The 14884-nt window shown below is 33.9% G+C and overlaps 2 protein-coding genes across 2 annotated transcripts; both read right to left on the reverse strand.

The window, feature by feature from the left end:
- Positions 1-233: 233 nt before the first annotated feature.
- Positions 234-2861, reverse strand: LOC107636914 (uncharacterized). Its single transcript, XM_016340384.2, has 5 exons — positions 2795-2861; positions 1522-2136; positions 1142-1432; positions 965-1057; positions 234-769 (listed from the first exon to the last, which is right to left on the reverse strand). Exons 1-5 carry the CDS (start codon positions 2853-2855, stop codon positions 234-236), a joined length of 1596 nt encoding a protein of 531 aa, XP_016195870.1. The 5' UTR covers positions 2856-2861.
- Positions 2862-4461: 1600 nt separating this feature from the next.
- Positions 4462-7314, reverse strand: LOC107636913 (receptor like protein 24-like). Its single transcript, XM_088484817.1, has 2 exons — positions 6312-7314; positions 4462-6239 (listed from the first exon to the last, which is right to left on the reverse strand). The coding sequence occupies exons 1-2, from the start codon at positions 7312-7314 to the stop codon at positions 4462-4464; spliced, it is 2781 nt and encodes a 926-aa protein (XP_088340943.1).
- Positions 7315-14884: the final 7570 nt, after the last annotated feature.

Below are 14884 nucleotides of genomic sequence, written 5' to 3' on the forward strand. Positions count from 1 at the left end.
GGACTTCCTTATTTAGAATGTGTTTGGTGCTTATTGTTTTCGATTTGTTGAACTATGACGATGACTATGTTAATTCCTTTTATGTCATTAACTAAGCCATTGGACTTTATGGCATTAACTATGCTACTTTCCTTCATAATCAGCACACACATACAATTACATCTATTTTCATTGGATGTAAAATGCCAAAGTCATACAATAATATCACACACGAAGTGCACAATATTGAAAGTCTATTGGGTTGTCGCACCAACACTTGGGCCACCACGATGATGACATCTACTACGGCTGTGGCCCTCGGTCCCACATTGCTTACATTGCCTAGGACCACGCAACATCCGAGTGTCCATCTCATTTAAGAAACGGGTCATTCTTGGTCGACCTTTGGATACCCATCTGAGGAACGGATTACCTACGAATCGGGGTCCATGATAAACAGGCCATGTTGTCGGGTTCTCTAGTGGCCTAAACCTCGTCCTGTACACTCGTCGAACTTGGTCCATTTTGTAAACATCATGAACATACAGTTGCCAATCCAAGCGCTGGTTTGCACAACAAGCAAACACATGTCGACATGAAATCCGGTCTACCTGGAATTCACCACAGTCACACCGTTGTCGACGGAGGTCCACTGCATACTCTAGACCACTGGGACACTTACGCACTTCAAATACCTCATTCTGTCTGTCAAAGTAACTAACTTGAATGTTACCCACTGCCCGCTGATTGGCATGCGATTTGGAGGTTACAAGCTTAGAGAACATATGTCCTGCATTAATACGAGCCTCAGCCTCAACTCTTTTTCAGGTAAACAACTAATTAAGCCTGTAAAACGTTGCCTTAACAAGTGCAGTGACTGGAAGATTGCGTGCCCCTTTCAGTACCGAGTTGATGCACTCCACTAGATTGGTGGTCATATGACCCCATCGATATCCTCCATCAAATGATAAAGCATACTACTCACGGGGAATACGATCCAACCAGTTGGTATAAGCCTCACCCCGCTCGCATAAATGCTGATAACGCATCTCGTACTCGTGAACTGTTCGGGAATATCCTATTAATAAAAAAAATTACCCATTACAAACAACGTTCATTATAATAACTAGGTTTAAAATAACTGTAATAGTAACTATCATACCGATATTGACGATAAGCTTCTGTAGATACGGAGCCTTAAACTTCCTCAAAAAATTGGACTCAATGTGTCTGATACAAAATATGTGGAATGTTTTCAGAGGAGACCAAGCTCCATTACTGCGAGCAATAGCTGACCTGATGGAATCGTACCGATCGGAGATAAGGCCCACACCATCACGTGTCACAACATGATGTCGCAAGTTACTAGGAAAAAAGTGCCAAGCCTCAGATGTCTCTCCCTCAACTATCGCAAATGCAATAGGCACGATGTTTTTGTTGCCATCCTGTGAAACTGCAACAACAAACAACCCTTATATTTTCCATACAAATGAGTTCCGTCTACCTGCACTATTGCCTTGCAATGTCTGAATGCTCTAATACAAGGGTAATAACTCCAGAAGACTCGGTGTAGTACACGAATGTTAAGAACCAAGTCATCTCCCTGATATGCAGGCATTATTTCAAAATGAACGACTGCGGATGGCTCCTTGTGACACATGGCCTCAAACCATATCGGCAAAGCTTCATAGGAAGCTTCCCAACCTCCGAAAATTGACTCCATTGCCTTCTGTTTTGCCAACCATGCTTTGCAATAACTTATGGTGTAGTTAAACTTCGACTGTACTTTCGCTATCACTGATTTCACCTTTATAAATGGGTCAACTTCTACCAATGGCTTTATTACTTCTGCAATTGTGTTTGAATCCAGCTTCGAATGATATTGAGAAATGGTGGCCCTAATGCAGGTGTGACTGCCATTGTACCTCCTTATCTCCCAACAGTACTTCCTGGATATTTTGCTCACCCTGATAAGCCAATCACAGCCTGTGCCATACTGGGTACATTTAGCATAGAATGTCGTCGGTTCTGACTCATGCACCCGGTAATCTACACCTCTACGAATAGTATAATCTTTCATCGCCTTAATTACCGCCTCCCTAGAACTGAATTCCATTCCCACGCTAAATTCACCATCCATCATAACAGGAAGCTCTGCTGCAATCACGTCACAAATTTTATAGTTCCATTAATAACTGTTAAATATGTGTCGTATTAATCAAATCAATGATCCGTAAATCAAGAATAAATGATGCAAAAGTTAATAAGTTCATCAACTAGGTCATGAAACGATATTTAATAAACTAATAATCACACAACAATGGAAAACATAGTTGCCAGAACCAAACCGGTGATCGTACCGGTCAGGTCACTGGGTCATTGGGTCACCGATTCAACCGGTGGGTCACTAGTTGAACTGATTGACCCGATTTTTACCGGTTCATTCTGGATTTGACCGGTTCACACCGGTTCATTGCCATGTGTGGTCTCATCATCGGACCGGACCGGTCTACAGTCCAGTTCAATAGTTTTTTGGTCAAACTGGCCTGTCCGGTTCAATAGTTTTTTGGTCGAACTGACTGGTCCGGTTTAATGGTCTTTTGCTCGAACCGATCGGTCCGGTCCGGTTTTAATAACAATGATGGAAATTACTAAATTTCTCAGCATACACGTTTACTTGATAATTAAACATTAAACAATTACTAATTATATGCTATATTTTTCCTATTTACCGTTGTCTTAAATATTTGTCCTAAACTCAAAACCTATGCACAAGTCATAGTTCACCAAATCTTAATTTAAAATGATGACATACCTGCATTTACATATTGAGGAAACTTCGGTGCATGCATGGCCTCCAAATCCAATGACCGCATGAAAGTCGGCTCCTAAAACGGCTGCTGGTTTGCTAGTGTATTTGCCACATCCACCACATCTGCCACCATAGCATCATCAGCATGATCTTCGTCTACACCTAGATCAACGACCTCGTAATTACTTTCAAACTCTTCTTCACTATCACTGTTGTAATCTTCCAATTCAATATCTCGGTCCGCTGCAGATTGCTCAAACTCAACATACGGTTCGATGAATGATATTCGGGACCGGCTTTCAAGATATACTGAAAACATTTCTTGCATGCTCGCTTCATCGGTTACGTATTTCGTTTGAAATTGAACGAACCCACCAAATATAGATACATGATATCTGTACAGAATACATGACACTCCCCTACGTATTTGAGGATCCATCTTCTCCCAAATCACACCTTTTAATTCTTCAAATGACAGTGTGAATAGAATCACAACATCTAATGGATTTTCACACACAAATTTTACTCATTCAGATGTTTGTAATAAAATTTGGCCATGATAATACACTTTTAATCTTACTCTATCATCCATGATGGAATAGAGAAGATGAGAAAGAAAGCTTTGAGCTTCAGTGAACTCAAAACTGTGAGAAGAAGAAGATGAGGAAGTTGGTTGGTAGCTCGGTGTTGGTTTGAGTATTTATGAAGCTCAAATCGTACCGTCCGACCGCTTGCTCCAATTTCAAATTTTTCTAAACACCAAAATCAGACCATCCGTTTTGTGGTTGGCCGCCAAAAAAATTTTTCATCTCCAAGAAATCGCTGGGTCTGATTTCCTGCGTATCAAAAATTTCTCACCCGCAACCCTGAAATCGCTGGGTCCGATTTCTTTGGCCCAAAATCTTCTCATCTCCTTTCATGAAATCGCTCAGTCTAATTTCTTTGCCAACAGAATCACTATCTGACACAAATCGGACGGTCCGATTTGTGTCCTCTCTCACCTGCATGAAATCGAACCGTCCGATTTCTTCACAACACCTGAACGCCGTCACTCCATTGTAAAACTTCTTTAAGATCCATAACCATGCGTTACACCAATATAGGTGTCATATGCAAAAAAAATAGCCTATTTTTTTATTGATTAAATCTTTTGGATGTATAATTGTACCAAAAATTTTAGGTATATGTATACCCAAAATTAGCTACTAAATCCGTCATCTTATATATATATATTCACATAATTTTTTATAATAAAATAATCAAATTTGTATACAGTTGTATAATAAAATTGTTTTGAGATATCAAATATGGGTCTAACTTTTAGTGTATATATAGCATAATTGTGTTTGTATTTAGTATTTATTCTAAAAATAAATCATTGAGATAAAAATATATCTGTTGGGCTGTTTTTCTATTTCTTATGTTTTACTATGATAAATAAAGAAAAATAATTATAGCTCCCTAATAAAATAATTCATAAAACATATAATGTTTTTGAGTATCCGTCTATGAAAATTAAATCCATATGCAATCAAAACGCATTAGTGGCATTACATATGCTTAGCAGTTATCATTGTTTCTTTATTTTGAAAACTGCTAAGGAAACAACGACAAATGAAAACTGCTAGAGTACACACTACACACCTATATAATCAAAAGACAAGATTTCTTCACTTAAAGATACTCCTTAGCCATGCAAGGACATTCGGACCAAAAGCATTTCCAAGAGAAAGTCCAGCAACTAGTCCTCCTACATATCCAATTAGAATTATTTTCCAATCAAATTGAAGCAAGGATTCTGAATCTTGATCTCCATCAGACTGAGGCGGTGAACCCATACCATGATTTTCACATTTCTTTATCAACAATTGAATCCCACACAACCCTTGATTTCCCTCAAATGAATTTTCTTGGAATGTGGAAAATTGTCCGTTTTCTGGTATTGGGCCTGAAAGATTATTGAACGACACATCAAAGAACTCTAAAAAGGTGAGTTCTGTTAATTGCTGAGGAATGTTTCCTGATAAGTTGTTGAGAGAAAAGTCCAATGCTTCAAGGTTTGAAAGCTTTCGCAAGGAAGAAGGAATGTTTCCAGAAAGCATGTTATTGGACAAGTTGAGCAAGACAAGACTTTTCAACTCACCCATGACATCCGGAATTATTCCAGAAATTCTGTTACTTGAAAGATCAATGGCTACCATGTAGTAGAGGTGCTGAAGTTCATTATAAGTCATCACAATCCCTTTGTTAGACATTGTGAATGCATAATCAATGTAAATAGACCAAGATTTTCCACTGAACTTTATAACATTGTTCTCATATGCCAATTGACTTGCGTTGGACATCATCATGGATTTCCAACTCTTGATCATTTCTGGAGTCAAAATTCCGGAGAATTTGTTGTGAGAAAAATCAAGGATGTGAAGCTTAGAAAATGTGCATGGCTTTGGGCACATGATGGGTCCATAAAATTCATTATGGCGCAGAGAGATAACTTTCAACTCAGGAAGAGTGCTCAACCAAAAGGGAAATGAATCATTAATTTGGTTATGACCCACATTAAGATACTCTAACATTCTACAATTGACCAAAGCTCTTGGTAATTGACCCTGCAAATTGTTTTCACTTAAGTCAATCATCTTAAGGCCACTTCCAATTGTATATGTTTGAGGAATACGGCCAACCAATTTGTTTCCTTGTAGCATTAAAGCTTGAAGAGATTGGCTAAAGTTTCCTATGCATGAAGGAATATGGCTGCTTAAGTTGTTGTAGGACAAATCAAGATAGACAAGTAATTTTAGATTGCATACCCAATTAGGTAAAGACTTAACATCATTATAGGACACATCTAGATAAGATAGCGCTTCCAGCTCTCGAATAACAACTGGAAACTCACCTACATTGCATGATACCAAATCTAGTATTTCTAATGGAGGAAGGGTTGCATTATTGATGGAAAATGTTCCTCTGAGCAGAGATAGGTTGTTGTGTCCTAAGGCAAGAAAATTAAGGCTTTTGAGATTTAGAAACATTTTAAGATCTATCTGACCTTCCAACAAATTGTTGCTTAAAGAAAGAGATTCAAGATTCTCTAGTCTAAACAGAGAGAGAGGGATTTCACCTTGCAGGTTATTTTGCTGAAGACTCAAGTAAAATAAAGCGGTTAGGTTCATTATCCATGATGGGATTTCACCACTTAGGTTGCAAGAATCCAAATCCAATGCTTGAATTGGAGGAAGGGTTACATTGGAAGAACTTTTCCTAGTGGTCAAAACCAAATTATTGGATGATATATCTAGATCAGTTAGCACTTTCAGCTTTAGAAACATCTCAAGCTCTACTTGTCCCTTCAACAAATTATTCCCTAGAACAAGAGTTTCAAGGTTCTCTAGGCCAAAGAGAGAACGAGGAATTTCACCAGAAAGGTTATTTTCAAAAAGACTCAAGTGTGCTAAATTGGTTAAGTTCCCTATAGAATATGGAATTTCACCGCTTATTTTATTGTATCCAAGATTAAAATACTCAAGCTGAGTGAGGTTCCCGATTGAAGAAGGAATAGAACCATAAAAGCTACAATTTGAAATTGATAACCAATATAAGGAATTAAGATTTGCAATGGATGCTGGTAAAGAACCATAGAAACTTGTTCCTCTGAGATTCAATAAGCTGATGAGTGAACTTGAGTGAAAATCAGGCAACATACCAGTGAGGTTATTGTTGTATTCTAAATCCAAAACTCTTAATTTTGGAAGATGGAATACCCCAATTGGAAATTCACCATATAGTTCACAATGGGAAAGGGACAGTTGCTCCAGATGTGTAAGATTTGTGAGTATATTTGGTACAAATGATGATATAGTCACAAAAGAGAGATGGAGTTCTTTGAGTCTAGTTGAGTTTTGAATTAAGGATCTTAGTGTGGTTGTCTTGAGTCTCAAATGGTTGATTGGATCATCGGGATTATCCACACCAATATAGCTGCGGAGATCAAGGGACAACAAGTTGGGCAGCTGTGAAACTTCATGTGGGATTTCGCCAGAGAATGTGGTTTCAGAGCCATGAGAAAGATTCAGATGCCTTAGCTGTGAAAGATCCCCTGTCCTAGCTGGAATTTGAGAGTGATTGAAGTTGTTGTCCGAAAGATCAAGACTTCGAAGATGCACAAGTGAGAAAAGAGTGCTATTGCCATCCATGGAACCATAAAGCTGGCAGCTACTAAGATCAATGCCAGTCACATGACCTGTGATCTCGTTGCATTCGACGCCATGCCATGATGAGCAGCAATCTGTAGTTGGAATCCAAGAAGCAGTTTTAGGATAACTGAATGGATTTTGAGAAGCGGACTTACTGATCACAAAGTTTTTCTTAAACTTCAATAAGGCGTTGCTTTCATCTTCATGACACACATTAGTGGTTGAATGATTCATAGTTAAGCAGTTTGTGAGTGGGAATGGTGAGAAGAGTGAGTGATGAAAAAAGAGAAGAAAGTGTAGTGACAAAACAAGATGCCGCAATAACTCCATTGCGTTATGGCCTTTTAATTGGTTCAACGCTTCAACGCTTAAGTTTAAATGAAAAGTTAAGCAAACACCATGCCAATATATATTGATTGTACCAACGACTCAATATTTTAAGGAGTTAATTTTAGTACAAATTTCCTGTTACATGTTAGTAAGAGTTTTTGAAATAGTTTGAACAAATCAGCTCATCGATATAGAGACTGAGAGTTAAGAGTTAAGACCGGATGGCACAAAATTCTATTGATGATAAGTTGTTACTCTGTCAAATTCTATAGTTTCACACTATTTATAATTAGATTTGGATATTTTTTTTAATTAGATCTCTATATTATTTTTAATTTTATAATTAAGTCATTTTTATGTCAAAATATTAAAATTAACAGAATATTTTTTTTAAAAAAATATGTGGTCAAATACATAATTAGATTTTTAATTATAGATATTTTTAATATGCAAAAAAATATTTAATTAATTCTAATATTTTTTATACTAGAAAGAATTTAATTACAAAATTGAAAACAGTATAAAAACTTAAATTAAAAAAAATATAAAAATCTAATTAAAAATTCTGTAAAATTATAAAAATCAACAGAATAATTAATTTTTTTAAAATGATATATATTTCCTCTATTTTGCTATTGAATCACAATAATTTATAATGAAAATAAATTAGACCAAATTTACCGATAATGGAAAATATACAAACAATTTTAGATTGATATTAAATTTTTTAGAAATAAAAAAGACAAGTTTGATAGACAACTTTCTTTATATAATATTGTGTTTGATATTTAGATCTAAATATATGCTACGTATTTAAATATATTTAAGTATATCTAGAGAAATATTTTTTTTATTTTGTCAAATACCCTTAGATACAAAAGATATAGTGTCGAATGAATGATATATTTAAAATAAAAAATATTATTTATATATTAAAATTAATTACTAAAATTAACTAAATTATTACGTGTTTATATAATTAAAAAATAATTTGTTATCACGTAATTTTTAAAAAACGTGACAATATTTTATTTCATAATTACTAGTTTTTTTTCCTCGTTTAATCCCCACCTCAAATTAAACAGGAAAAAGAAAATTCCGAGAAGCTCTTTGTGTTCTTCTCTCAATATAGGTAATCCATTGAGGTGTCCAAACCTTGACATCTTTATATCTTTGATTAAAAAAATTATGAGATTATCAATAAATTAAAGTATTTGTAGCTAAAATAGCAAATTAATTAAAAGGTAAAAAAAATCAAAAAAGAAAAAGAAAATGAAAGGTAATTAAATACCAAATTAGAAAGTTCCTGATTTTTTACAACATCCTAAAATATTTTAAGCAGCTATGATAGAAAAAGAACCATTTTGTATGTTCAATACATAATAGTAATAAAAATAGTCGTGCAAAATATTGTAAACAATCGTCAATCAGTAACATAACATTATCTTAATAGAAGCGAATGATTGAACTTAGCCGATAAGAACATACATGTACATGGTATATATACGACACCTAAAGGGTTGTTGGAAGAAAGATTCCACCTCTCTGAAAAATAATATATAACAATATAAGGCAGTTGAATTTAATTAATATTTAATTTCCAACAGGAAACTTAATTTTGAGTTCAATTTAATTAAACATTATATGTTGGAGACCAACAGCGACCAAGCATATAACCACGTTAGAGGGGATGTTTTATGATATGTTTGTCAAAGTACCACGGAGTTGCTTTGGTTTTATATTTAATCAAGCTTTAAACAATAAACTAAAAGGGCGTCACATAAAATTTAAGAAATGATAGATGAAACTTTGATGACTTTATGATATAGTATAGTATAATATATATTCTGGACTCAAAGATGCTACATATCAACAAAAAATATGGCTCCATTTCATCACAAGTATATGAAGTACTAAAGTTTGCAACTCAAATTTGACTTTTCTTCAAGCTGTTTTTTCTACTTAATTTTTCTTGCTTCTAGTCTTTATTAACGCTTAAGATGGATTAGGATCAACTTGCGCAAGTCGAATTATTATTGTTACTAACAAAACTGCATGTCTTCTACACCGGGCGTTAGATAATTGCATTATTCAGCATAAAATGTCCTAATTAATGAATAATATTACTTCATAATATAATAAAATATTATAAAGTATAAATAATTCATAAAAAAGATTAAAAATATATGATTTAAAGTTAAATTTTGAATTGATATTTTATTTTTATATATTTTGAATAATTTCAGATATTAGTTTATTTTAATTTGAATGGTGAAAGATTTGGATAAATAAAGTATCTGAAGAAAAAAAAAAAAAAAGAAAAAGTCTAAATGCATACCTAATTCATAACTTGTCTTTTTTCTGAATGTAGAAGCTTTGATCTATGTCTAATTGGGTTTACTGATCGTGAGAGATCATCACGGTATGTTGCATCAATCCCAAGTTCTCACAACCTAAATCTCTTTGCTTTTAGTGCACACTACCAAAAAGAAGGGGTTTAGCCACGGAAAAATCCGTGGCTAAACTCCAAAAAAACTGTGGCAATTATGCTTTTGCAACAAATGAACATCCGTGGCTAGGGAGGGCGACGCGTTTTTAGTTAGCCACGCTTTTTACTCCAATAGCCACGGTTTTAACACCCGTGGAGACATTTGGTTAGCCACAACTTTAGCACGTTTAGACACACTCTTTTCCGTGGCAAAATAAAATATTTACCTGTGACAAAATTGATCAGGCCGGGCTTTTTTGCCATACTTTTTTCCGTGGCTAACGATAGAAGTTAAATTAAAAAAAAAATATCATAATAAAAATGCTCTTTAATATAAAATTACATCATATAATATTAAAAAAATTAATCACATTCCTATACGTATTATCCATAGTATAAAAATATAAAATTAACAAATACTTAGTATTGAAAAGCAAATATCCTAGATTAATGGATTTAATGTTAAAAAAATATTCAAATAAAACTATTACAAAATAAATATCAAACTTTGCTAAAATGATACAAATCTTGAAAGTATCAAAATAATGAATTTATCAAGCTCTCCATTTCTTGTTACACAGACAATCCACATGCAAAAATATTTCCAGGTAAATAGTAAAAAATACACATAACTTCGGCCACTAAATTATACACCACTGAATTATACACCCTGTCGATACTCCAAGGCTAAAAAATTAATAGGTCATGATTTGACTCCTTCGAAGATGATAAAAAATTAAGGTACAATACTTACTTTTCGGATGTAATTTGCAGCTGCTTTGCGGCCTTCAATTGTCAGTTGCATAACATCTTTCAAAATGCCAATTGGTGATTTAGAATCTATCTACAACCAGTAACAAAAGAAAGAATGCATGTTGGAATAAAAAAAAAAAAAGTCTAAAATAAACTTTCATTGTTGACTAAAAGAAATATAAAAAACAAAATGATGTCATGAAAATCTTCTTCGCGATTCGGGTTTACAGATAGAATTCTGATTCCACCGATTTTGCTTGCTTTTTCGGCGACTCAAACTGACGGTACTCGAACTGCAAATCATGGTCCCTGCTCTTTCACAGAACGTCCGGTGTGATCGTACCTAGAACCTAAACAGGAACGTCTTGAACGAATTGCTCTGAAGGTTAGCTGAATTGATCTGAGTGCAGGAGTTAAGAAATTACGATCGGGAGAAACGGAAGAAAATGTTATTAACGAAAGGGTTGGCTGCATGTTATCAAACTTGAATCAATTGCAGGAGCTAATAAATAGGGATTTTGGAAATAGTGGAAGGAAGTTATTGTTAAGACTGGGTGAGTGGGCTACTTAATAAAAGTTGCGCTTAACATTACCGCTCAAAATTTCATTCATCTTATTATAGATGTTAATTTGAATTTTGTTTAGTGAACTAACTATAGCTTTTTAATTTAGAGTAAAATTTAATTTTAATAAAAAATATCAAATTGTAAAATTTACAACTTTAAATTATATTCAAAAATTTCACATATTAATTAGAATTTAAAATTTTTACTCGTTGAATTTAAAAAAAATGGCATCAGTAAAAATTAAAATAAATAAACTTAAAACTTAAGAATTTGATACCTTTAAATTGAAGAAAAAAATTTTTTGTACATAATTAAAAAATGAACTCCCATAAAAATAATTTTAATTTATTTTTTAAATTAAATTAATAAAATATAGGTATAAAACTAATATTCTGAATTTTAAAAGTTAAAATTCTGTTTATTAATGTTGCCATAAATTAAGAGTGAGTAATTAAATAATGAATAATTAAATTAGTTATTATTTCAATAAAATCATAGTTAGTATCTTTTACTTTCTAAAATTAGTTAGAACTATTTTATCAAAGATAAATATGTACTCTTTTTATAAGTACTCTTTTTTATAATTTTAACATTTATTTTCAATTGAATCATTTTATTCTATCACCAAAGTCTCTAAATAATGCATACGGTAAAATTGGACACTGAAACTGTATTTGACCAAAAAGAACACGCACAAAAATGTAACAACTAAAATATAAATATTGAAATTGTATGTATATGATTTAGTTTTTTTTGTTACATTACAATCTGATTTTGTAACAAGTAATGAATAATACAACTACGTTAAAAAACTACAGTTAAATCAAAAAGAAAAAATTAATCAAATCAGCGCATAGCTAATACTAAGTAAAAAAAATACATAATTCAGAGATATGGCCAAATTCAAGGATCATACGAAGTGAGAAAATTGCACATCATCAACAAAATTTAAAATCAAACCATTAGCATACTTTGTTAATTTTTCATGGCAGCACTCAAAAGGAGGAAGAAGAATTCAACAATTGAAGAATTGAAAAAGCCTGCACATGATAAATTCAATTTACCTTTAAGTTACGGTTTAAATTTTGAAAAAGTAAAAACTGCATAAAAATATTTTGAGAGGGATGGAGGACAAAACCAAATTAAACGCGGAATTTAAAAGTGAAAATCGTTCGATTTTGTCACGGTAATCATTGAGTCTGTGGTCATTGAGAGAACTCATCTCAAGTTAGCCACGAACAAACAAAATCGTCGAAAAATTTCATAAAATTTGGCCACGGAAATACAAGACGTTGCAAGTGATTACCACGATCATATAAATTTGCCACTCTTTTTAATTTGTGGGTATCTTCCCGTTGGTAATGTCCGTATTTCTGGTAGTGGCAGTTGTAATCTGAATGTTAACATCTCCTTTATTTCATATTTTAATGTCTATATTTGTAGGAGTGTTTATGGATCGAATTCGATCCACATATCTACAGAATTTATTCGAATTTGATCCGAAAATTGTGAATATAGATCTAATCCGCAAGATAACTCATAGAAAGACCGAAAATAGGATTGATAAGCACAGATGCTGCGGGTGTTGTCCACAAAGATGACAATAAGATTGAAGAGGTAATGGTCTCTTTTTTTTACGAACTCTTTCGAACAGAAACAACTGAAAATGTAGCATCAATTACAAACGTGGTTAGCAGCCGCATCACACCTGACCGATTGTAAAAAATCCAAAGAGATTTCACCAGCAAGAAAGTTAAAACAGCACTAAGCCAGATGCACCCAACCAAATTTTCAGAACCAGATGGAATACATGCTCTTTTTTATCAAAGGATGTGGCATATAGTAGGAGAAATCATTACATAGTGGATCCTCTATGTGTTGAATAATAAAGGAGACCCTTCAGTAGCTAACAAGACAATAGCCTTATGCAATATTTTGTTTAAGAATTAGGATCGCTACAAAGACAATAGCCAATAGATTAAAACTTATTCATCTCGAAATTGTTGGTGACTTTTAAAGTGCTTTTAATTTGTTCTGAGAAGGCTGATCACAGATAACGGGTTAGTGGCGTATGAAATATTCCACCACATGAGGAAAAAGTAAGCGGAAAATAAAAGATTCATGGAAGTCAAACGGAACATGGTGAAGGCCTATGATTGAATTAAATGGTCGTTCCTCCTAGCAGTATTGAAACATATGGGACTCCCTACGAGATGGATATAGATTTAATTGGAGCATGTATTGATACAGTTTCTTTTCAAATCCTTATTAATGGAGTTCCTTCAAGGGAATTTCGGCCATCGAGAGGTATTCGACAAGGGATCCTATATCCCCATACCTCTTCATTCTTTGAGTTGAAGTTTTCTCGGGTCTCGACAAAGAGCTCAGGAAAGACTCACAATTAGAGGCATTAAAGTAGCACGATCAGCCCCAAAAATCACACATCTATTTTTTACAGATGATAGCATAATTTTCCTAAGAACTAATGACCAGAACATTGAAGCAATGATGGAAATTCTCAAAGCCTACCAAGAAGCTTCAAGCCAGAAAATCAACTTGGACAAATATGATATTTTCTTTAGTCGAAATGTTCCTCCTACCAGAAAAATGCTTATCTAAGATTGGCTAAATATTAAGACAGTAAAGATTCACTCAAAATACCGGAACTACCAACTCTTGTAGGTCACTCCAAGAAATTGGTTTTTGAATTTGTCTAGGAAAGAGTTTAGAAGAAGCTAAAAGGATGGAAAGAGCATTGATAAACCCATATTTTATAATATATTTTGTGCTCAATTTAAGTGATTTATTCAATCCTTCACCCACTTATTCATGTGAAATTGCATGGTTTTACTCTCCCTTCCTTATTATGTGATATATGTGAAAAACATGTTTCCTATACTTTAAATAATTATTTTAATCACCTTTTATTACCATTCGATGCCGTGATTTGTGTGTTGAGTATTTTCAGATTTCCTAAGGCAGGAATGATTTAAAGGATGGAAAAGGAAACATATAAAAATGGAAGGAAAGCATAAAATGGAGTTTTTGAAGAAACTGGCAGCGACGCGAACGCATGGACGACGCGGCCGCATGCCTAGCGCGAAAAGGCAGTGATGTGAATGCGTGACCGACGCGGATGCGTGCCTTGAGCAGAACACAGATGACGCGTACGCATGACCGAAGCGAACGCGTGATAAGGAAAACTCCAGATGATGCGACCGCGTGACCCACGCGGACGCGTAACAGACGCCACGCACCAGAAACTGCAGAAAACGCTTCCAACGATTTCTGAAGCCCTTTTTGGCCCAGATCCAAGTTCAGAAAGCACAGATTAGAGGTTATAAAGTGGGGGAATGCATCCATTCAAAGAGAGTCTCCAATTATTCACTTTTCACAATTTAGATGTAGTTTTTAGAGAGAGAGTTTCTCTTCTCTCTCTTAGGTTTTAGGATTATGATTTCTTATTATTTCAATTTAGGATTTCAACTCTTCATCAGGTTCAATATTTCTTTTACTTTATATTTCTCTTTTACTTTCAGATACTTTAATGCTCTCATTTAATTACTTATGTTGCCAAATTGGCTTATGAACCATTCATGTTAGGATTTTCTTTATTTAATATAAACTGAGGTATTTCAGATTTATGATTCTTATTTAGCTTTTTATATTCTTGGCTTAAATTGATTAATTGGTAACTCTTGAGTTGTCAAACTCATCGTGATTGATAATTGTTATCTTTGCTGATTGATCTAAATTCTTACAA

Source organism: Arachis ipaensis, chromosome B4 (assembly GCF_059453495.1).
Source record: "Arachis ipaensis isolate K30076 ecotype BB chromosome B4, ASM5945349v1, whole genome shotgun sequence".
Classification (NCBI taxonomy): Eukaryota; Viridiplantae; Streptophyta; class Magnoliopsida; order Fabales; family Fabaceae; genus Arachis; species Arachis ipaensis.

Coding starts and splice junctions, on each gene's coding strand:
- LOC107636914 (XM_016340384.2), bottom strand. CDS start 2,855: ATGCGGTCATTGGATTTGGAGGCCATGCATGCACCGAAGTTTCCTCAA. Junction 1,058..1,141: donor GAAGCTTATCGTCAATATCG/GTATGATAGTTA, acceptor TTTTATTAATAG/GATATTCCCGAACAGTTCAC. Junction 770..964: donor CTGGTTGGATCGTATTCCCC/GTGAGTAGTATG, acceptor GTATTAATGCAG/GACATATGTTCTCTAAGCTT.
- LOC107636913 (XM_088484817.1), bottom strand. CDS start 7,314: ATGGAGTTATTGCGGCATCTTGTTTTGTCACTACACTTTCTTCTCTTT. Junction 6,240..6,311: donor GAACCTCACTCAGCTTGAGT/ATTTTAATCTTG, acceptor CCAATTTAGCAC/ACTTGAGTCTTTTTGAAAAT.